At 44.0% G+C, this 25,603-nt stretch overlaps 1 protein-coding gene across 2 annotated transcripts in view; it reads left to right on the top strand.

The window, feature by feature from the left end:
* The window catches only part of LOC144829107 (pyrimidine-specific ribonucleoside hydrolase RihA-like), a 279,763-nt gene that overhangs the window by 193,351 nt on the left and 60,809 nt on the right, over positions 1 to 25,603 (top strand). For both annotated transcript variants that reach the window (XM_078687914.1, XM_078687913.1), the window contains exon 3: positions 4,827 to 5,006. In XM_078687914.1, coding sequence (XP_078544040.1) covers positions 4,827 to 5,006 — 180 coding nt within the window. The remainder of the gene's footprint in view (positions 1 to 4,826; positions 5,007 to 25,603) is intronic.

Genomic DNA, 25,603 nt, shown 5'->3' with positions numbered 1-25,603 from the left:
GGGATTGCCTTGCCACAATGAAAAAAAAAACAACTTTAGGAGTTGCTCATTGTCAGGTTGTAAAACTTAAGTACACATGTCCTACTTTTTAAATATCATGTACCCTGCACTATGAGTCCTTAGAGCCTAACTTAGGGGTTACTTCTAAGTATTAATAAGTATTTGCAATGCAATCAGTCTTGCCTTTTGGACCTTTTAAGTGTTTAGCCATTCAACAAATATATGACATCTTACGAAAAAAGTACTTATCTTTAAAATATGCATTGAATTGCTGCTGCATTGGGCCACTAAAATACAATACTTTAACACAGTTAGCCGAGCAGCATCACAGCACTTAGATTGGACAACTGGGAGTCTACAACTTGTATGTCACTAATTACAACGAAGAAGTGTCTGAGATGCGGGCGTCTGCAACAAAGTCTTCCAGCTTTAATAACAAAATAAAAGGGCCAAAGAGAGGGTAGGAAAGGCAAGTTAAAGAATATTTTGTAAGAATAAATCATATTACTACTCACACTCTCCACTGAGTATGCCTTTAGTCTCAAATGATTAAAGTACCTAATTTTTTAGTACTTTTAAATCCCTGATAAAAAATCAAAGACACTTTAGGTTTCCATGAAGGGGTGATGTTTACACACAACATGGCTGCCACTGTATTTAGAAGACCAAGCCCAAATGAAGCAAAACGATTTATTTACTTACCTGCATATTTGGCTAATAAAGAGTCAGAAGTACCCTAGTCATTTCGTTACTTTGCCTTCTGGTTCGTGCAGTCATCATAATCTTACCAGCAGAACTGCAATTACTAGAATGCAAAGTATTTCAGTTGCAGTTTCAAGTTAACTCGTTGGTATGCAAATTTGAAATATTGGTTCCGCCAAACATTGAAAGTGATTATTCAAAGTCACACAAACCCAGCCATCAACAAACGCATGTTTCAATTTTATTTGCACGAAAATTGAGTTTTTTCTAGTGACAATTAAAACCGCATTTTGAAGCGGAGTTTATATTTTCCATTTAGGAACAATTTCTCTTCAATTGTTGTCTTTCACAATTGAAGTACAATTTCCTTGTTCTACTTAATGACACACAGCAGACTCAGGTTAACTTAACAGGCCCGCATGAAAGTTACAAGACGTGGTAATATTCACAATTGCAAACTGAAACGTGCTAGATACAAACGTATTAAAATACCGCTTTCTTTTAGCTTCCAACATTCATAAATTGTTTAATGGTTCCATATTTATAATTGGAAATACTTTAAATGTGGTGTTCAGACTGCCCCCTGCTGTTTAGCCATTTCAGACACAGGAGCATATGTGCAGAGCTTATCTTATTCGCGAATGGTGGTGGTATTTCCCTTAAAGTGGGTGTAGTCTTTGAAGCTAAATCTTGGCTCTCCAGTAAAAGGAAACATGTTACCAATATTTTAGAAGAAAAAAACCATGCCAAATGAATTTTCTAGCGAGATTCAAAACCCCTACAAACCTTGGGACATATTACGAAGAAGCTCGTTAAAATGATCGCTGTTTTAGCGGCAGGAAACTGTCGCTAAAACGGCGATAATGGGCTTGCTATATGAGTTATAGAATTCCAATAGAAACCCAGGTTAGATGTGCAGGACATCTAACCTGGGCTTCTATTGGAATTCTGTAATGCATGTTAGCAAGCCCATTATCGCCGTTTTAGCTGCAGTTTCCTGCCGCTAAAACGGCAATAATTTTAACGAGGTACTTGCTAATATGCCCCTTTGTTTGTTAATTGATTTTCGCCGGGTGTGATTTTTGAGGTAAATTGCTGTACATTTTCCCTAAGATACCTTGTGTTCAGCAGCTGGAGAAGTACAGGAAGTTATTCATAGAATCATGCCTCTGGAAGTACTTCCTTCAGAGCTCTGAATGACTCTGACCCATCCTTGCAAGCCTTTCCACGGGTACCACCTTCTTTGGGAGCGTGCTTCTAATGTCCCTACAGAAAGTTGTGTGGGTCCCAGATTGTGCCTCTCTTTTGGAGCACAGGTGTTACAAATAAGTTAAAAAGACCAACAGCTGTGAGCGTATTTGTCTGAAAGTTTAAAAAGAATTGGTGCGCTACGTCTGTTTTTTTCTTCAAAAGCAACAAAAATAATAATAAAAATGCTATCTATATTTCAAAAATAATAAGGCAGTAATGTGAGCCCTTTTTATTCCGAAAGACCAACATCTGAGCACATTTTGATCCAAAAGTCAAACAAGGGAAAGAAATAAAACAAAAGAATGAAAGAAAAACGCCATCATCTGAACGCATTTTGTTGTGAGCGCCAACACAAATGAAAATGCATTCCAGTCAGGAGAGCACTGCTCCTTAGCAAGAGAATGAATTGAAGCACTTGTAACTAAAATGTTAGCTGCTGTGTGGTGTGAAAAGGCAGTGAAACCCTAGAAAAGTGCATTGTTGTCGCGGCTGCAGCAGCAGCTACGAAAAAGTAATTTAAAAAAGAATGCCGACAAAGTGTTAATAAAACATACAGAGTAAGATCCCCTGTAACAAGGCAGTCCTCATGGGAGGTTATAACAGTCCAAAAGGAGGGACTACTAAACCAATTAACCAACGAAAAACAAGCATTTATGACCACCAGTCAAAGGAGCCAATGAAAAAGACGGGAGAAGCTTAAAGCATATACTCTGGATACAGCATGTTTTGAAGAGACAGCTCATGCTCGGCCTAGGCGAGACCTAAAAAGGCAGGTTTAGAGCTAGCAAAAGGTTTGTTTTGCTGCACCAAAATAGCAGTTTAAAACTGGACTACAGACTGCAGTGGCAGGCATGAGATATGTTTTACAGTAGTACATTAGTGGGTGGCATGATGAGTGCTGCAGCCCACTAATAGTATTGAATTTACAGGCCCTGAGTGCATGTAGTAACATTCACTAGATACCCATAAATAAATTAAATGTTCCGATTAGGTGTATACCAATTTTACCATGTTTAAAAGAGAGAGCACAAGGACTTTCCCACTGGTTAGCAGGGGTAAAATGAACAGAGTCCTAATGCCAACAAAAACAAGTTCCGCAAAAATAGTAGAGTGAAAGCAAAAAATCTGGGGAACATCACACGAACGATGTGAGTTATAACAATCACCCAGTACATTGTGACAGAGTTAATACTGGTGAACAATGTTGAAAGTCCTTTTAGCACCGAATTAAGGGAAACATCCTTCACAACGCAACTTTTACCACGCAGTGCTATTACAACGCAGGTTTTACAACGAAAACCATTACAACGCATTGCGCTGGGGGGGCGCTCTAGGATAGGGAATAGATTTAATTTACTATCCAACACCTTCCCTAGTGTCCACGGGGACTGGCGTTGGAATAGTAAATTAAACTATTCACTATCCAGCACCCCAAAGCGCTATGCGTTGTAAGGGTATGCGTTGTAAAAACTGCGTTGTAACAGCATGTGTGGTAAAAGCATGCGTTGTAATGTCATACATCCCCGAATTAACCACCAGGGGCCCTATTACACATAGGACAAACTTTTCCTGTTTGCACACAGCACACCTTTCAATGGGTGCGCCATATGCAAACACAGAAAGTGCACCCTATTACAGCGAATGCGCTTACCCCAGTAAAGCTGCGAACTTGTGCTGCTCTGGGGCAGCACATTCGAGTGAAATAAGGACCAGCTGCTTCAAAGTCACTCCGTGTTTCACTGGGTAGACGGCCAACAGTCTGCACTTTAACGAGGGGTTACAGATCCCTTGCAGGTGGGTGCAGTAAGTGACTGCATGTGCCTGCAAGAATGTCCTCAGCGTCCATAGGACCCCCTTTTAATCCTCAAGAGGACTGCCCCCATGCAGGCACACTGACAAATCACACCCATAATATGGCGTAGTCCTCTGAGGTAAGGAAATTCCCTCATTTGCATGGGGCCATGTCCAATGCAAATGAGAGAACTGCCTCTTGAGATAGCACTGGGGCTACATGTGCACCAGCACTATCTGTATTACAGAAGGGGCCGCACAAGTGTCTGCCGCCTCTTCTATGATGCCAAAGTGCCACGGGACATGCACAGAGTGGGAGCACATGCCTGTTGCGCCCCGGAGCACTTTCTGTAATACTACCCCATGTGGTGTTTTCACTTGTTTCTGGGGAAATGGAAACGATCTACATCCTTTCTAATATTGTTGAATCCACCTCTTTTCCCTATAAATCTTTACTGATTATTACTCAACCCAAATCTCTGTAAAAATCTTTACATCTGGGTTCATTAGCAAGATAGATCTGTAACTGCTGCACTCCAAAGGTTCTTCACCCAATTTGCAAAGGAGAGTGAAGTAAGACTACTTCATTGACATAGTAAAGTTCAAATTCATCATGGCAGAGGAACAAACATAAGTCAGAACCGGTATTCATGTTTTCAATTAAATATAAAACTGACATGCAAGTCCATCAGGTCCAGGAGGTTGTGCAGTTTTAGGACTTTTCTTAGCTTATCTAAAGTCAAAATATTTGCTGAACATATTAATGATATTTTAGCTTGTATTAATAAAGTCAATTGCCAGAAAAAATATATAAATCTAATTTAATTTAAGATATAAAGTGTTAGTTTTGAGAGGTAACACATAGATGTATTGATACATTAAAGCATTTGGCAGTAAATGACTGGCCCTTTGCTCGATGGTAACCTCCAACCTTTAGCAGCTACTGTTTATCGTCTGCCTAAGTCCCATTAAGTCCCCACTTTGAGCTTTCAAAATCCCTTATTTGGCATTAAGGGCAGTAAAAGTCACTATTTTAGGTCAATGTGTCAAGTAAATATATCACTTTCTTGATTATCTTTTAGATCCCTGTGTTTGGAGGAATTTCTACTTCCATTCTTGGAGACCGGATACATGCTTCGTATTTCCATGGAGTAGATGGGCTGGGTGACGTTCCCGATCCAGATGCCCCAGGGCTGGAATTGTTACAAAAAGAGCATGCAATAGATGCCCTGACAAGATTGGCAACTCAATATTCTGGACAGGTAAGCACCAGTTGGTATTCAGTCACTAAACGTAACCTCAATGAGGCCTATTCACAAACAGTAGCGGCCCGCACAGGTAAGAGTGGTGGGGGGGGGCAGCGCAGGGTGGGGGCAGTGGAAGTCGACAGCCGACGGGTTAAGAATTATTAAATAAATAAATAACTAAAACCATGTACCTTGGGCTCACCGCATTGCACTTCAGGGATGTGGGGAGCGCAAGGTAAGAGTTTTTTATTTTATTTATTTAATATTACTTAACCTGTCGGCTGCCGACTTCCACTACCCCCCACCCACCTCGCACCCCCCCACCCTACCACCTCACCACTCTTACCTGTGCGAGCCGCTACTGTTCACAAAAGCATTTATGAGTACGGAAAGTAGTTAAACGAAACATCCAACTAGCTATTATTAAAAGTTCAAAGCTGACACAGTCTGCTATATTTGTACCAATTGTACATGAATATCCCCTGAATATTCCCATTTTAGATGCTTTGTGGCAAATTTACAAAGACATGTCAGAACATGTAGAAGAGTGTTACAGGAGCAATACTTTATGTGCTCGAAAATGCATTTGTGAATAAGCCCAGTATTGCCTATTTTAATACTAATGAATGTTTCAATAATCTTTTATTGATAACTTCACAAAGCAAAAAGCTGCAGCAAATACATAAGCTCCGGTTTGTAGGAAAGTACAGTGCACTATTGAACATCGAAGAAAGAGCAAAAGCTTGAAAGTTAGAGTACCTGGGGCAGCCGCGGACAGTGAAGGGAGTTCCGTGGGGTGGAAAGGCGGGGCGGGGGAGGGGCAGGGTGGGGGACACTAAACACCAGAATATGGATAATTGGAGGTAAGCAAAACAATTAAATTAATAAAACTAATTTCGTAGCGCGCCCTGCAGCGCAAAATGCGATGCAGCGCTCGCTACGACCTAATTTATAGAACAACAAATTTTCACAACTGACCTGGCTTTGACGGACATGACATGAGCCTTGGCCGACTTTTGAATGTAATAGTAGACAGGGTTTTAAGTTGTTGTCAATTACTAAAATAAGATACTATTTAAATGTGTTGCTTTCTTCCTTAACAGCAATTGTTTGTAAATGTCACAAATTTGACCACACCACTCCATATGTCTTTATTGTACTAAGGCCGAGATTTTGATCTGCCCATAAAAGTAGTATGTACAATAGGTGATGCAACTGACCAATGTATCTCTCAAAAAGAACAAAACCTAGTAAGGCACCCACATGTATTAAATTAAACAATAACAAGGTTTTCTTAGTCCTGAAGAGGTTTATAGTATGAATGTATCCATGATTCACAATATAAGGTGGTTGCTCCAAAGTATAAAAGTGAGTAAAGTGCTTCAGGTAGTGCTCATGAAAGGATGGGAATGTTAAGGTGAAAGAGAAAATAATTACAATATTTGCAGTAATGAGATAGACCTGTCTAACAATGTATCAAATGACTAACTAAACAACCATTTCTGGGCACGGATAATGGGTACAGGTCAAGGTAGAAAGAAAGTCAACATTTCGACCCCAAAACATGACAGAAGGCATTTGGCTCCTTAAAGCGGGGTCTTCCTCAGGACAGTGGAGGGAGCAACCTACAAAGTAGGTAAAATTCTCAACAATAATTATCCAAAATCAAGTGGAATGGTGGGTGCATAGATAAAATTACGTGGCATCATGGCTCACCTCAATATAAAACTGCCTTGCCGACAGTGAAGAACTAGGAGATTGGGCTGGGAAGCGCCTGGTGCAGAAAATGGCACACACAGCGTATACAGAGTTTGGTATGAGACTATTACAAACTGCACTAGAAAAGCCAATGCTCACTGGTTGCAGGCTTTCCTGGGATATAGCCATAAATTTCAAGTCTCAGGAGCCACTAAGGCAAGGTATAAAACAGCAGTTTTATACTGAGGTGAGCAATGATACCACATAATTGTATCTGTACACCCACCCTTCCACTTGATTTTGGATGATTATTGATGAGAATTTTACCTTTGTAGATTGCTCCCTCCACTGTCCTGAGGAAGACCCCGCTTTAAGGAACCAATTGCCTTCCGTCATCTTTTGTGGTCGAAACGTCGACTTTCTTTCTACCTTGACCTGTACCCATTATCCACACCCGGAAGTGGAGAACTCAATATGTATTCATAACGTCTTGCTATTTCGGTTGTTTAGTTAGTCATTTGATACATTGTTAGACAGGTCTATCTCAGCATTGTATATATTGTAATTAGTTTCTCTTTCATCTTCACATTCCCATCCCTTCACGAGCACTACCTGAAGCACTTTACTTACTTTTATACTTTGGAGCAACCATTGATATTGTGAATCATGGATACATTCATACTATAAACCTCTTCAGGACTAAGAAAACATTGTTATTGTTTATTTTAATACATGTGGGTGCCTTACTGGGTTTTGTTCTTTTTGAAAAATACATTGGTCAGTTGTATCACCTATTGTACATACTAGTTTTGGCCCAGGTCCAGCTGTACACTGGGTTTACCCTATTTTCGTGTAACAATGTACTCATACAATTGTCGGATGGTGAACTGCACTGGAGTTTGGAGCTGAAACACTTTGCAGAGTGGTGTGCTGACATCTGTCTACTAAAATTACAAGGCTTCTGAGAAATCTTTGTTTTGATACAAGGGATTTTTAGCAAATTTGTAACACCCCTTCTGGGGGGTGAGGCCTCATATCCATTTTTGTGCTAATCAAGGCCCAGTGGTAATTAAGTGAGTTGACCAGAAATAAAGGATGTTGAGCAAACACCAGGAGACAAACCTGGTTCCTCAGCTCCAAAGTTGGCAGGTCTAGCCGTAAGGCCACAGCCATAGTTCTCAATTTATTTGTCAGTCATGTACAAGTTGGATCATTGTGTGTGATCACGTATAATGAGAACATACCTTGTTGAAATGGCTTTGTGAAGTAAAAAAAATATATACAGCAGCAAATAATAGAAGATTCGCAAGTCTTGCTTTGGAATACTTTCAAGGATTTGTTTTAAAATTGGGCTTAGGGACATATTTTAGCAGTTTTGCACCAGTGATACTGGAACAATATTCAAAGTTGGGGTGCTGACATCAGTGTTACATCACTGAAGAAACAGGGATTGTGAAATATCCTAGACACACACAAAGAACAAGTGTAGCAAATGTATTCAGCAGGAGAATGTTAAAGGTGTGGTATGCACCTGGCGGTCCATTTTGGAGTATGCTGTCAATAGCATATTACTAAAGTATCAAGTGGTAGCACACTGTCATTTGCAGATAACATATTTTCCATTAATATAGCCAGTAAATTTGCACAGACACACAGTTTTTCTGATAAAACTATATAGCACACAAATCATAATGTGTGGCAATTCGATTTGAGTGAATAATTATTTGTGCTTCACAAAGTAAAGTGTGTTGATGTGTTTTGATCCTAATGATATGTTTGCTTTTATCACACTTCAGAGTTACAAAACATTTGCTTAATTTTTGCTTTCTGAACTGCTGATATTTTCTGAAATATGTGTACAGTTCATTTTAAGGTATTTACATTTTGTGTGTATTACAAAATAATGCCATCCTGCAGCCTTTCCTTTCACACTCCATATACCCCAGCAAGATTATCACACAGTTAGAGGAAAAAAGTACATTCCCAATACTAATAGAAGAAGCAGCAACTTGTCAGAAGACACAACTTGACATTTGACCTCTACCTTTAAAGCACACTGAATGTGAAAAGATAAGTGTTACATTTAAAATCATCTTTATTTATTGCTCATTCGCCTTATGAAGACAAACATTCTTTTGTGTTACCCACTAAAAACTGGCTCGCGAACCAGACCTTTATGGGAAATTATGTCCTGGCCAATCTAATATTTTGTCTCCAGCACAGCCTCTCAGTACCAGCTGGAGCCGGGACTAACAGTTAAGAGAGCCACATATGTCTGCCTAGGGAGAAAAAGGCGTAGGGGAACAGTGGCTTAGAATTAGTATCAGAGCACAATGGTGATACATCAACTTTGTCACTTTTTGCCAACTCCCCCTCACCTTACTAATTTTAGTTAGGGAAGGACTGTTTTGTGAGAAAATTGTGACCTTAAGCAATAGCTTATTAACAAATATACTTTCGGCACTTTGAAGCAACCCCCCCCCCCGGCACTCGGACAGCAGGACTGGGTCACCCCGCATGTATCGTGCAGTTTGGTCACAAAGCAGCAGCAGAGACCAGCATGGGTGAGACCCCCCCTCTCAACTTAAAAATTCACCTTGGAGGGCTGTGCTCACCTCCCTGGGGTGCTTCGTGTGAATCAAGGCCATTCAGTCTACCATGGGTGAAATCTGCTGATATATGAGGTACTCTGAGCTAGGGTTGTTCAGGATAATCCCTTGCAGTGTATGGCATGGAACCAGACCTGGGAATGCCACTGAACAACCCAGCAGATGGGTAAATATCATCATGTGTAAGTTCACTGAGCAGAGATGCTCTTGTTTCATATGGTAGGGCCTAATCAATGCAAGTACCATGGGGTACTTCAATAGGGACGGGCTACACATGTCAGAGGCTGATATGAATTTGGTCTTGCAGGTGGCAACGGTCTCTGCTGGTTGCATTTAATTAAGGCGTCTGCCTTGGTGGAGAGCCCTGGAAAAAACGTTGGCCCATTCCAGGGCATTGGCGGAGTTACAGAGCGATCTAGAGGTTGATTGGTACATAGGGGTACCATCTCAAGGAGCACAGAAGGGGTGCTCTATGCCAAACCCCAGGAGTCTTTACGGCAGGACCCTGGATGAAAAAATCGGCACCCCGCTAGTCCTTCGGGCAGTTGTAAGCCTGTGGCCTGCCCTGCAACGCTCCACTTCTAACAAGGCGTGAGTAAAATCATGGACTGGTGGTCCACGGTCTTTAAGGGAGAAAATCCCCAGATAAAATGGTAGAAACGATTGGGTTGACCATGGCACCAGTTGGCTCATCTGGCGGGTGGGAGCTTAGGTTACTCATCGCTGCCTGCACTCTGATCGCTCATAAGTTAACCCACCAGGTTGGCATGTTTCATGTATGAAATAAACCTGCAGCAAACTGTTTTGCAACAAACTTTGTGTGGTTTAATATTTTAATGCAGAGTGTACTAACTACCTTAATATGTTGTGGAGGAGAGTTGCGGATATCAGCACTATGCCTTTAATTGAAAATTGCTCAAAAAAGCCAGCCACTGCCTTTCCAGCCTGTCAGGCAGATTAAAAAATACAGTCACACTATGCGTGCTATGCACCCTATGTCATCGGGTTACTGGCACTTTTTCAGCTGCCTTCCTCTTTGAATGCAGGCTAGTCACTCAGCTGTTGGAAGTATGGCACACTCTCTGAAGGTAATTCTGACTTAAACGAGCAGAATGTGCCTCCCCCAAATGGGACCCTCTCACACCATCACTGCCAACAGATGTGCATTTGTAAATAAAAACAGTCAATAAGAGATCAAAGTCCACAGTGTAAGTTTAATTCTCCTCGTGATGTTGCTTCAGTGGGCTGGCTTTCCTCTTTTAAACACAGCCACAGTTTCAAGATACTCATCATTTCTGCCTGGCATTTGTTATGTCCCTGGGGGTGTGGTGTTTGGGTAAGGCCATGCCACACGCACGCACGCCGGACATTGCACAGACACAAATGTAGGCACAGACTGTTTTGCTGGCTGGTGCCAGCACTACCAATGCTTTTGAGAACGGGGGTGCTAACCAAACATCCCTTAGCCTGTAACATTACATTCCTTCTTTAACCACAGCAAAACAAGAAAACAAAATAATACAAACATTATACCCAAACACATAATTCTAATCTTGCATCTCAGGGAGGTGCGTAGAGCAAAAAACCCCAAGCGAGCCAAAAGTATATTGGCTGTCACAATCAGTAGCAGCTTATAAATCATTCAATTACTCCTGAAGTTTCTGGGATGGAGTGGGGTTCATTCGTAGATTGCACTGGGGAGGATGCTTCCAGGCACCTCCTGCCTAATGATGGGCTTCCCGTTGCCATCTTCTATCGAGTGTCCGGCCTTCCCTCAATCAGCTTCCAGTTGGGTGGCCTGTGGTGTTAGGACTGGTACTTTGACCGCTTCCTTCGGGATGCTAGGATTTTGGTGATATGGCTCATCCATGGGGGTAGAGTCACTGGGTCCTGGTGGATTCCTAGGGGCTGGGTGAAACCATTTGAAACAAGAAACATTCCTGATGACTGTCTCTTGACCTCAGGTTGCTGACACCATGGTTCCTTTGATCCTCATGACCTGCCACGGTAGGCATTCGAATGAGAGTCGGAATTTGCTCCCAGGGTGCCAGTCTTTCAATAGCAACCAATCCCTACACAGACCACTGGGCACTTGGCTCTCCTGTGTTGCAACACTTGCCTGTTCTGTTCTTGCCATCAGGAATGGAAGTGATTGCTTGGGACTGAGACCCCTTCCACCACTGGGTAGTGTGGAATAGCATCTTCGACTCTTCATCCGAAACAAAGGATACTGGGAGCTACCCCATGGTAGTGTGAAGGATCAGATGATAGTGTGTTAGAAACATGTAGTTGGCCTTTTCAACACACTATTGCTTTGCTTCTCAATGCAGATTGTTTTGATGATAGTCCTCATAAACCTCTCGAACTCTCCATTGGCTTGAAGCCAGCATCGGGTGATCTTGTGGTGTTTGGTCTGACGCGAAAAGAGGTGGTGTATGTGAGCTCATCCCTCACGTCGTGCTGGGATATCAGCATTTGTCGGGCTTCAGCCATCTTCTTGTCTAACTCAGTGGTGATGGTGCTCCACTTCCTTGCTTGGGTTGCTGTGATGGCCGGTTAGAGATAGTCGTCCACTTTGTTGCCCTCTATGATGTTGGTTAAGGATATGGGGGATCAGGTGCGATCGTTCTATGACCATCTTCACATACTCTTACATGTCAGCTGCTTTCTGCTCTTCTTGAGGAGTGGCTGGTTGGGCGTGTCACAACAAGTAATCTGCAGGATTGTGTGCTCCTGGTTTGCGTTCTACTGAAAAGTGGTATTCCTGTAGTTGAAGTATCCATTTTTCGATTCATGGTGGAGTCTATGACTCAGAGCCCTTAAACAGCATGAGCAGCTGTTTGTGGTTGTTGTTCACTGTGAACAGGTGGCCATACAGGTAAATGTGGAAATGCTGATTCCCCCACTGAATTCCGTGGGCCTTCTTTTTGATATGGGATAACTTTTGCTCAGATGGGGTCAGTGCATGAATATCGTAGGTAATGGGGGCCAATTCCCCACATTGCTTTTTCAGGGGCAGGACTTCCCTTAGGCCAGGGGGCTCGCATCTACTGACAGCTAAGTAGCATCGCTCGGGTCAAAATATGTGGGGGTGGTATTCTCTGACCTCGCTCGTCTGATGTCCTGAAAGGATTGTGCTTGCTCAGCACCCCATTCCCAGGGGGTTGACACTTTTGTGAGGTCACATAGTGGTGTGGTGAGTTGGGAGAGGTTCGGCATGAGACGGCCAGAGTAGGTGATCATGTTTAGAAAACATCTGACACCGTTGACGGTGGTCAGTGCTGGAGCCGACTGCTTGTCACGGACCTAGGCCGGGTCAGGGGTGACTCCTTTGGCAGATAAGCATGTAAAAGATTCAACCTTTAATTAATGAAAAGACATGATTCCTTATTGGTTCTGATGAAGATTTATTGTAGTCATCTAGCAACAGAGACCCCAGCCACAACAAATCTCTTCCAAATGCCACCAACCCCTTGAATCAACCTCCCTTGGCAACCATCCACATTCTAAGTTCCAAGCATCATCACCTGGATACCAACACACAGCATCACAGGTTAGATACAGAACACCACAAAGTGGTAGCCAAAAAAGCATATCTTGTCTTTGAGATACTCACATTTCTCTTTGTGTAGTCTTGAAGACATTTGAACATGGCTCTCAGCCTGTGAGGGTGTTCCTCGAGGGTGGGTACATGGACAAGGATCTCATCACTGGAATTTGGTACTCTCTGGAGTCTGACCAATACTCCTCTGATAATTTCTTGGGGCACTTTGGCGGCACAAGAAATGCCAAAATTGAGGCAGTGGGTGGAGAATGTTGTCACCTGGCAGGACTCACTTGCTAGGAGTATCTGGTGGTAGCCCCACCTCAGGTCAATTTTTGAGAACCAACGGGAGCCACACAGTTCTCCTACGATGTTGTCAACAGTCGGAGTTATGTGCCTCTCCCGCTTTGTTGCAGTGTTCAGTTGTCACGTATTGTTACATTTGGGGGTCTCTAGTTGGCAGAGGTAGGTACATTTGACAAATAGGGACCCCTGCTTCTAGTCATGGTAAGGGGGTACACTCCTAAAATAACCCCTGCTCACCCCCTTGGTAGCTTGGCTAGAGCAGACAGGCTTACCTCAGAGGCTTTGTGTAAAGCCTTTGTGAACACATACAGTAACCCAGTGACAACACTACAGATGGACACCACACAAGTTGTACTATAAAAATAAGTATTTTTATTTAGACTTAACACAAGACCACAAACAACAAAAATCCACAATACTGTACTAAAATGGTAGAATTAGCTTAGTTCTCTTTAGATGATGAAATGCGACACTTTGAGTTCAGTGTACCTTGGGATGCGTAACGCTATACAACAAAAGTGTTGCAGGGAAGGTGATGCGTTGGTTCCTTACACGTAAGAATGGTGATGCGTTGGGTCCCTACTGGTGCGTAGGGGATGCATCGGTTCTTCTCTGCGAGGGGAGGTGAAGCGTTGGTTTCTTACTCCACGTCCGTGGCGATGCGACCAGCAGCGCCGTGATGCGATGAAGATCCGGTGCAATGAAACAAATATGGCGTCTTCTCTTGGTTGCGACTTGTTGTGTGCATGCCCGACGGACGTGCAGCAACTCAACGATTCTTCTGAGCCGAGACAGGCCCTGCGACACGCTTCCCGGTGATGCAGCAGCATCTGGTGCGATGTGATCCTCTTATCCGGAGATGCGAGGCGGTTCGCCGATGATGCGACAGCTGCAGCGGTGGCGACATGCTTCTCCGTTGATGAGGCGGCATCTGATGCGATGTCGATCCTCTTCTCCGGTGCTGTAATGACAGCGGCGGCGACACACTTCTTCTTCATGAGTAGCGCTTCCAGCTCCTTGCGATACGCAGTTCCTCAGAAAGCCCAACACAACTGCAGGCACTTCCAAAGAACTCTTGGGGGGCTGGTGGGTGAAGTCTGTTGTCCCTGAGACTTCAGCAGGAGGCAAGCTCTATCTCAAGCCCTTGGAGATCCTTCACAAGTTGATGGCCTATGAGGAACAGTTAGCCTTGCAATAGTGAAAAACGAAAATGGCTGTAATTCACTATTACAATGCACCCTGCCCTTGGGCCTGCATAGGGGTGTCTAATATGCAGAAAAGGGAAGGTTTAGAGACTGGCAAAATGGTGCACTTGCCCAGTCAGCATGGCAGTACCAGGCTGCACACAGGCTCTGCAATGACTGACCTGAGACACACCTTTACAGGCTGCTTTTGTGGGTGGCACAACCAGTGCTGCAAGCCCACCAGCAGTATTTGGTTTACAAACCCTGGGCACACTTGGTGCACTGTACTAGGGTGTAACAAGTAAACCAAACCAGCCAATCATGGAGTCACTAATCCATACATCAATTTACAATTGGGGGAGCATGTGCACTTTAGCACTGATCAGCAGTGGTAACGTGCCCAGAGTCAGTTCAAAAGCTTTATTCGGTTTGTAATAACAACCATATAAGCAAACATAAAAATAAATAATAACAGCCTCCATAACATTCTCAGAATAGTTAATACTTAGTATGGGCAACTGTTTGTGTAATATAGGCATTATGCATATGTGCAAAAAATGCATAAAAATGTCCAAAACTGTACAAATTGCATAAAGTATCATATATGTCTAAAGAATCTTATGCAATATGTGCAGATTTCGTGATAAAGTGGCTAGTGCTTACAATATACATAACATACAATGGTCACCCAGGAATTTTAAATGTTGCCTACTGTATAAGTTACGCAATGAAATACCTACTATAATTTGTGTTCATGTCATACAGATTTTACCAAAAGTGACATGTGATAACATTGTACACTATGTGCAAATTACGCTATTAAGTGTCACGTGCCAGCTATATTCCTTTTTGTGCAAATCATGCAAAAAGTGCAAGATGCTTTAAATACCAGATTCATTGCACTATAGCATATTGTATACAAACTTAAAAAGTAATAGATTTCCTAGCAGCAATGCATTTCAAAATATAAGATGCCCAGAGTCATAAAACAGCCAACAACAGGTCAGAAAAAAACGACTCATTCTTTCAGGCAGCCAATCACTTTGAATATGTGTTCGAACTCACTGACAAGAGCATCCACTGTACTGGCATGGATTCCAAATGCAGATTGAACTAGCCTGAGGCCTTAGTTCCTGTGGCGGCTGATGAGCTTGTCTGATCTACCTCGAGTGACTTACACATTTGCCCTTGTGAACTGGCCTTGGTGAACAATTGTGGTTATGAACACTACAGCAAGGGGAGGCACGTGGTAGTGCCAAAAGCGTACAATCTGGTGGTGGTGGGGTGATGCGCCAATGGCACAGGCAGATCCTGATGCAGCACTAAGGGTAGTAAATTGATTGATGCGCCTGTATCCATGAGGGCCATGAGCGGCTGCCCTTCTACCATGACTTGGCAGTGGGGGCTGTGGTTGGTTATTTTTTGGATTGGTTCAACTGCATGGATGACGTATGCCATTCCCTTCAAAACATTGTTGCCCATGTCATCAGTTAGCGCGGGCTCCATTTCCACGCAGTTGACTGTTTTCTTCTTGGAACCTTTCTGCGGGGGTGCCGATTGACAGACCTTGGCATAGTGGTTCATCTTTTCACACATGGAGCATTTCTTCCTTATTGCTGGGCAGTCCCCAGTATGCAGGTTGTACCACTGCACTACCGTCACTGCCTGTTGGTTTGTGAAATTTTCAGGTGATCACACTTACTGAGAGATGATGTGGTGCTACCAACTTGGTTGACGGGCTCTGTCTTTGTGGTGTGGTGGAGGGCTGCTTCCATATGGAGTGCCGTTGACTTTGAAAGTTCTTTCGATCGACCGAGCTTTAGGATGTACATCATAGTAATTCGGGGTACCCGAAGTAACTGCTCCCTTAGCTTGGCAGAGGGAGAGCCCCATATGAATTGATCTCGGATCTCATCCTGCTCACCTGGCGGTGTGCAGGTGCTTGCAAGTTCCCAGAGTCTGGTGCAGAATGAATCTACGGACTCTTCTGGCATTTGTCGATCATGACAATGTAGGAACCGCTCATAATCCGGGTTGGCCCAAAATGGGCTGTGAGGGCTGCTTTGAGCGTTCCGTAGGTGTAGGGTGGGCCAGCTTCGCCTACAGTCTTGGAAAGTTTGTGTATGACTGCGCCACCAAGATGCAAGAGCATGGAGTGCCATCTATCTGCCTCCAAGGTACACTCCTGCGAAGTACATTTCGAGTTGGTTGAACCAAGTGGCCCATTTTGCAGCTTGAGATGAGGGAGAGCCAGATACAATTAATAGGTTCTATAGTCGTGTTATGGGCTCTATGTCAGCATGGGTGAGACCTGGCCAGAAGGACAGCTAGTTGTGGGCACAGGCAGTGACCTGATGGTGCTCGTTGTGTACTACAGCTCCCCTGGAAGTGGGAGGGGGAGGGCGGAGCAGCGAGAGCCATCTTGGGCGGTGACCAGAAACCTGGGATGGGTTGTTTTTCCCACATGCCATAACAGTTGCTTAGCCACTGGACGAACCTGTGGATGCTGGCGGGCGCAGGGTCCGTGTGCGCCAAACTTTTTGCCTATCAGGGCCGAACCTGCAGGAACTGGTGGAGCAGGGTCTGGATGATAAGGGAGGGGCCAGAGCACAGCCTTGATGTGGGCTTCACCTGGAGAGGTGCTCTTTCCTTTGATCTGCATGGAGGATGGGCCACTCTCTCATCTCATCCAGGTTGGGGGGATGGCACGGGGCCCTGGGCTGATGCAGTGGGGCCCCAGTGACCAGCAGGTGATGCTCACCCGGAGGCCAGAGCTGTAGGAGGAGGTGGGGGGGTGGCGGCCGATAGTGCTGCAGACGAGGCCCAAACGGGCGTGCAGGCTGCAGGGAGCCATGGCAGGGTGTCGTTGCTTACCACAGAGCTGGAGGGCTGTCTGACGGGTGCATTCGCGACGCCGAGGCGCGTTGAGTGTCAGCCCAGCAGGAGGAAGAGAGGGGTGCGTGGTGCACCATTCTCGTACCCAGTTGAGGTGGTGTGTCAGGGTTAAGCCCTGCCCGGAAAACGTGCGGCCGACATAGCGTATTCACGAATTTAGGAACACTCTGACACCAGTGCAAACCATTATTCATTCAGAGGCCAGGGTACTAATCAAAACAACCCTCAGCCTGTAACATTACAGCGGCCACACAGGTATGGGTCAGTAAAGGATGCAGAATATCAATATTAGCATGGCTGATGTCATTATTTCCATCCAGGACTGCCAGTGTTTAATTTGTAAAAGAATGAATACTGGTGTCGAACCTCTGCTCAAAAACCCACAGCCAGCACTATTACATGTCAACACACCGAGTAGCAAAACTGCATGGTCTGGAATCCACCTAAATAGACCCCCAAACACTTCCTGCCTTTTTGATCTCACACTTGCAGGTTCATTCTTTCTATCTTTGTGGTGTTTTTCATCTTTCTCTTTCTGCTTCTTTCCCATTTGTTTTGAACGCTGAGGAAAAATAATTATGAGACCACAAAAATGAGTGCCAGGTGGGCCCACCAGCAACCACCGGCTCAAATAAGCCCTGAGGACGGGTTGTGTAGCCCTTCCCATCGGCCAGTGCAGATGCCACCCCCTCGCCATGCGTCCAGGTAGAAAAACCTTAGTATTAGGTTCCACAAGGAACCATGCACGGGTGGGGCCAGGTGATTGTGGTTTAATATGTTTCTTTTGCTGTTAGATGAACATCCTTAAGAAAATTCTTCCATGCACACCACAATATATACGACCCCCAGTGTTGAGAGTTCTCTCCCCAATAGAAATGTGCAAATGCTTGCAATCAGGAGGTTTCTCTGGTGATGATAAACAAATGGAAGATCCACCAAAACATGGCATTCTAGCTTGTTTTAAAGGTAGGTACCTTTGTTCATGTGTTTGAAGCTTGACAATGTTCACAATCTCTTTTGCTAATTATCTTTCCCCTACTTTCTCAATACTCACTTCTGGTCCGACAGTCTTAGTGCCACATAGCCTTCAGACATATTTGTACTTACAAATCCACTCTCTTTATCAGTCACTCATTTGCTGGCCAAGGCTCGGCTGGGGGCAAGCAACTGCCTTCTGGCTTGTCAGTACCTCTGGCTTCAATAAGCACTGAGTGTCTTTGTACAAAGGGGCCCCTCTCCCTTGAACACTGCCAACATACGTGTAAAGGTCAAAGTGCACAGTAAAAGCAGAATTGTGTGATTTGTCCAGATTAATCCATGCCACCTGAACTCAATGCATTAATTCCTGAGGCTTCAGAGAACAAATCACTCTGTCCACTAATCTAAATTTATTTAAATTTAAACGGCTGAGCTAACATATTTTAAAACAATGATTAGTGAAGATTGACAAAAGCAAAGTCCAGGACTGGAACATTATATATTAACATATTAAGTATCCCTATGTTGAAAGACCTGATCCAGTTTGTATGGGTGAGGAACCCTCACCAATGTAATGTGGCAAGCTTTATCATAGGCTTCCTCACCCCACCTATAATTCCTGGATAATTGCAGGGATCCAGATAAATATGCCTTAGGGTGACCCTATACGATGTTCCTTTATTCTTAGGCAAAAGAATAAAGGGGGATGTTTCTGGACACTTTGACCCTCACATCTAGTTTCCTGTCAAGGGCAATGTTTTTTTAGCACAGTGGCCGTCACTCTATTTTCCTGGCAACATGTTTCTGCCCCAAAACTAGACTATCATACGATCTCAGGCATTCATCGGGGCTAATAAAGTCAGAGATCAAAAACCCCTCCTATTAGCAGCTCCACATGCATGCGAAATGACGACTTCTATCTTAATTGCATGGAGATGACAGCCAAGGGAAACAAGCATTTGCAATGCAATGGTTTCGCCTTTTGAAAAGTTTGATCTATTGGCATTGTAAATGACAAAATTATTATTTATGTGTTGGTTTTGAAAACATATAAATAAATGGCATTGTTTTTTACATTGACATTAGCTTAATCTCTTGCAAATGTGAGACCTATTGTACCCTATAAATGAGCTCAGCAGACAGCAATTACAGCCACACACACACACACTCAGAGTCAGCCACACACACACATACACTAAGAGCCACACACACACACCCATAGCCACATACACACACCCTGAGCCACACACCGAATGACATCTGACCTCAAAGAATTTCAAATATAAAACGTAATGATTTGTAGAGCTGTGCAATGTTTGAAATTTTAATGGCAAACTATCGACTACTGGTTCCAGTCAATACGCTTAGCCAATCGCATATTTCGACCCTCCTAGCCTTTTGGAAAGGTGCCCCCCTTTCTAGATGAAACACATGGAGTTATTTAAAAGTGTTACACAAAAATGAATACAATTAATTTTTAGAGCGACGCAGAAACTTAATTCCTTTGCAGATAGTTTGTTATCATTACCTAACTTATGATGCAAGTTATCCACTGCTGAAGGATGAAAGCTTGAACCAGCTACCTCAGGGTACCAAGCAGATCTTTGCAGCAGGCGCATTAACTCGCAGATGTAAACATGCAACCTGTAGGCAAATTTCACTGATCACCTGAATTGCTACAGGGATTAGAACCTGCATAGTTTTACAGACGACAGCACATATTTCCATGATCTACAAGGAGTTACCGCGAAAGAAGCCTTCACCAGCTAGCAACATAACTCAAAAACGTTAAGATGTGCACTTGGAGGTTTATGCACTATGCACATAAGCACAAATGAAAAATAAACAAGCAGCAGACGCTTAATATGCCAAAGTGTTCCTGTCTTTTAGAAGCTCTCTCGGACCTTAAGTTAAAGGATCCTCGCAGGAAGTGAGAAACGTGAAGGCCCCATAATCAAATGCAAGCATTATAGACAAACGGGCAGACGGAATTATTAGGCACTATTAAGCATTGCGTTTGTACTGGTGATTACAGTACTGTGGAGAAACCTTATCTTATATCTTTACAGCACCGAATGACATCCGACCTCAAAGAATTTCAAATATTAAACGTAATGATTGTCGGCACATGCAAGTCTCCAAAGAAGGTTTTTCTAGAAAATGTAAACTGCTGCCGAAGAAGAGGGCTGCAGAGCGTCCCATTCTCTCCAATATTTAATGCTTGAAGTAGTGAGAGATTCTCGTCAACCACCCCTAATACCCCAGGCGTGTAAATGTACACAACGATATTCTGTAGCATGCAGAGAGAGGCAGACAGTCGGGCACTAGAAAACATACCAAAAACTGATCTGGGGCATGGAGCAGCAAAGCATTGTTTGGATTTTACATGCAATTACACTTCACTGTAGAAATGTTTCTTCTGTAAAGACTTTACCATTTTTGTTAACGTGCGCAGCTCAGTGAGTGAAATAGATGGAGTTTGCAAAGTAAAAACAGCAGGGTACCTGGGGTTGAGTGGCTGTGAGCCATAGGCGCCATTGTTGAGTGTGTGAGCCACTGAAGTTGAAATAGAAGCGGGCGCCGTGCTGAGACACTAAGCGCAGCGCTAGTGAGTGTGAGGTCACCGCCAGAGCTATCCTGAGTGGGCAATGACTAAATAACAAGCATTAAGCACGGGCACACGGACAGCGGGAGGGGGGGCGGGAACGGGCAAACGGACAGCGGGAGGGGGGCGGGTTAACGGGCACACGGACAGCGGGGGGGGCGGGAACAAGGATAGCGGGAGGGGGGACGGACAGCGGGAAGGTGGTCAGGATACAGCCACGCGGGACAGGGACAAAGTTAATAATGAAGACAAACATGGGTGTAAAAAAATTAAAAAAGCCCACAGTGGCCACGTCTTCATGACGTTGCGGAGAGGGAAAGAATCTGCGGGAACGCCCACGAATCGCCTCGGACCATAACGGACAGATCTCACTTCCAATGGCTAGTCTCCATTTATGGAGCTAGCCAATGGAAGTGAGAGGCGTGACAAAGGCACCATACTGTTCTCAAAAGTTTTCGCCTGCACGAGCGCTGCTGCGCAGCGGACGCCAGGCGAAACCTAAAAATATCATAGTAAGTGTTGTTGACGAAAGTGACACTGTGAAGCCAAACATGCTGCACACGCAAGACATTGGCTGTGTGGGGACAAAAAACTCATGCCTTCCATCATGCATCCTGACTTGCCTAACTTGGGGGAGTGCTTTACTTCATGGTCCTGTAGTCACACACTATTAGTATAACATTGTTATTAATTGGTAACATTCAGGATGGAAAGCAACTCATAAGAAAAAATATGTTTTCAGTAGTGACAGGTTCGTCATAATTGCCAAGACTGATAATAAAATGCTGCATTGGTCTGAACAGTGAAACATAAACAAATAGGGCAATCCAGTCTCCTAAATAATGTGCAGGAGTTCCTGCAGTAAATCAAAATATACCTGTTAGTCGTCTGAGTGTATCATAGAGACCCAAGAGGAACAGGTACCTAGTGCTTGGATCAGCCACAGTGGGCTGCTCTATACACTTCGTCAAGGAGTGGTATCCATCTGTTTACTAGGCCGGTTGCGGAGTTCGCGGAGGAGAGAAGAAAAAGCTCAGCGCACTAAGCTGAGTTCCGCAGGTGGCAGAGGGCATTTAGTCATGCCATTTGCATTGATTTTCAGCACCGGGTGTTTGTCCCACGCTGAAAAATCATCACGAACAGCACCATTCGCTGCGCAAGAGGGTGCTGCTTCTTTTCTTGCTGCTCGATTAGATTGTCTACCCAAGCAGCAGCTTTCTCAATGCAAATGGAAGGTTTCTCAACATGACAAGTCGTGACCATCAGCGACCGTCTGCGTTGAGATATCTGACTGCCCATGTTGGGAAATCTCACTGGGATGTGGATTTTCCTTGCTCACCAACTTGACGTTGGTTAGCGCGAGCGGGGAAAAAACTCCGCTCTGCGGAACTCTGCTCTCTACAAACTCCACGAACAGAGTGGAGTTCACCGGCCGAGCCCACTGTATACCTACATAATTCTCCCTGGTCTCCCAAATACTAGGCAGAGACAGAGGAAGACACTGTTAAAGGTGGCGAATTCATGGATTCATGCGCTTATTTTAACTGCCTTTCCATCTTTAACTTAAGTGTGGGATATTCCATGATCCAGCTTTCGCTACAGGTTATACAAGCATGAAAAGTTACGCAAATGCCTTGTATGATGGACCCAACAACACTTTGGATTCCCTTGCTTGTGACACAAACATTTTCGTTTTAGTGCACACTACAGTGAACAAATACAAATTGTCTCCACTGTAATTTTGATTTCCTTCCATTTTTTCAATGACTAACGAACTCCTATGAACATCAAAAATTATAATGGCCATTTTTATTATACACTCGGAACAAGACTACATTTCCCATTAGCGGGGGGTCGTCAAGTGGCAGACAAAAGCTCATAATTAACATGAAACAGTGAGTGGATGGATGGATGGGTGGATGGACGGATTTGCAACCGTGAATGGATGGGTAATTGAAAGGGTGGAGAGAAGGATGCATGGATGAATGAGTGAAAGAGAGGAAGGATGGATGAAAGGATGAATGGATGAGTGAAAGGGTGAATGGATGGATGAGTTAAAGGGTGTCGGGATGATGAGAGAATGGATGGATGAGCGTGAAAAAGGATGGATGCTGAAAGGGTAAATAGATGAGCGAATGGATGGATGGATCAGTGAAAGGCAGGTGGATGGATGGGTTGAAAGGGTGGATTAGTGGATGGATGGATGAGTGAAAGACTTGTGGATGGATGTGTTGATGAATGGGTGGATGAGTGGATGGATGGATGGATGAGTAAACGTATATAAGTAAGGCTCGAAGTGTGAAAGCATGGATGGATGAGTGAAAGGGAGTGTTGATGGTTGGCTGGATGAAAGGATGGACTGAAGATGAGTGAAACGGTGAGGGTAAGGGTGGATGGACGAATAAGTGAGTGAAAGGATTGATGGATGAGTGAAAGGGTTGATGGTGAATGGATAGCTGAATGTGTGATTGAAATGGTGGATTGATGGGTTAGTGAAAGGGTGAATAGATAGATGCATGGTTGAATGAGTGAAAGGATGAATGTAAGGATGGATGAGTGAAAGGAAGTAAGGATGGATGGATGAGCGAAGGAAGTGGCATCGCCAACCCCATGTTTCAGCTGCTACAGCAGGTATGGGGTTCTTGATGGGCCTCCTCTGTCTACAAAGTGACAGATAAAGGCTTCTAATTAACATGAAAGGGTGGTAGGGTGAGTAAATGGATGGGTGGCTGGTGGATGGATGGATTGATCTGAAATCATGAATGGACAGGTGAGTGCAGGGCGCTTCGTCAATGCCCGCTTTAGCAGCTGCAGCAGGGTTGGGGTTCTTGATAGGCCTCTTCTGTCTACAAAGTGGCAGACGAAGCCTCATATTTCACATGGAAGGGTGGGTGAGTGGATGTATGGATTGATTTGGAATTGTGAATGGATGGCTGAGTGAAAGGGTGGGTGGATAGATGCATGGATGAATGAGATGAGTGAAAGGGTGAATGGATGGATGAGCAAAAGGTTGGATGGATGAGTGAGTGAAAGGATGGATGGTGATGAAAGGGTAAATGCATGTATGGCTGTATGGATGGAGTGAAGGTTTGGGTGGATGGACAGGTTGAAAGAGTGGATGAGTCAAAGGATGGATGAGTAAAATGTATATTTGGGGCTGGATGGTTGAAAGAATGGATGGATGAGAAAAGGAGTGCAGAGGGATGGATCGATGGAGGAAAGGGTGAACTGATGGATGAGTGAAAGGGAGGATGGTTGAATAAGTGAGTGAAAGGATGGATGGATGAGTGAAAGCGTAAATAGATGGATGACAGATTAATGTGCGAGAGAAAGTGTAGATGGATAGATGAATGACTGTAGGATGCTGGCTCTCTATAAAGTGCACTCAAATGAAGTACACTGTGTAGAGGGTCCAGGTAGACCCAAATCGGTATACAGAGGCAAAAGTTGAAGATACTAACACTATTTGTGGTAATGTGGGCAAGCAGTTTGTCAGAGGGTAGTGCTAAGCATTTGTTGTACTCACAGAGCCAATAAATGAAACACACACTAAAGAATAGATCTGAGACCAATTTATAAAAATAACACAATTTTTTATGTTATTTTTCAGATTAAGTACTTCATTAAAGTACCTTTTAAGTTATGAATTTTTCAAGTTCAGAAAATAAAAAACTTTTGTGCGCAGTTACGTACGATTGAGGTCAAAGGGAGAAAATAGAAATATGTATATAAAATCACACAGTTGGATTTCAAGGTTTACCTTCGGGATTTAGGTAAGTATGCCTGGGTCGCATTCCAAATACAGCATCACCTTTGAAGCCTCTATCCCTGGAAGGCCATCCTGGCCTGGGGGTGGTGTGAAGCACCTCCACTCAGAGCAGGCTTTGTTCCTGGCCTCTGAGAGCTCTGGCTCTCACCCCATAAGTTCAGAAACATGTTGAAACAGGCTGGCTAAGACTAGTCAGAGACCACATCAGTGCTTGGTAGGTTTTCAGGGGACCCTCTTAAGGGTCTCCTAGTGCATTTATTAATAGATCCATCACTGGCACCAGTGAAGATTTATTAAGATGAGATGTTTGGTGCCTAACATCTTAGGGGACAGTGAAACCATCAAAGAGCTAGGAAACTTGTAAGTATTCAACCATGCTCTCTCTATGGCTTCCCTGTGCACTTGCAATATCCAAGAATGGCTCAGATATTGCAGGGCCATATCTGCTCATGCTCATGCTCATGCAGATATGTCCACACACGGGGAATAGTGCACCCTGCCTTAGGGCTATAAAGCCTACAATAGGGGTGACTTACCTACACCTTATGCAGTGTATGGGGGCATGGCACACAGTGCTGTGTGCAATTTTGACTCTTCAATTTTCTCTTCACCGAAATATGCAGTCTTCAATGCAGTTTGTGTAGTTTTGGTGAGGGATCCCTAGGGTGGCAGAATTTGTGCTGCAGACTTAGTGGACCCTCTTCAGTCCCACTGACTAGGTACCAGAGGTACCATTTACTAGAGACGTATAGGGGTGCTAAAGGGGTGCCAATTGTGGTACATTTTTAAGGAAAGAAGACTAGTACTGGGAACCTGGTAGGCAGGGACCCAGTACACTCCAATAAAAGTTGCATCAAAAACCAGGCAAATAGTGTGTGGCGGGGTATTGCTACAAGGATCCACTTTCACACAAAGTGTGAATGGGTAAATGGATGGATGTGTGGATGGATGGATGGATGGAGTGAAAGGCTGGATGAATGGACTGGGTGGAATGGTGATTATATGGACAGTGTGAAAGGATGAA

This window comes from Lissotriton helveticus, chromosome 4_1 (genome assembly GCF_964261635.1).
Source record: "Lissotriton helveticus chromosome 4_1, aLisHel1.1, whole genome shotgun sequence".
NCBI classification, from domain to species: Eukaryota; Metazoa; Chordata; class Amphibia; order Caudata; family Salamandridae; genus Lissotriton; species Lissotriton helveticus.
This window is presented reverse-complemented; position numbering and strand designations above follow the sequence as displayed.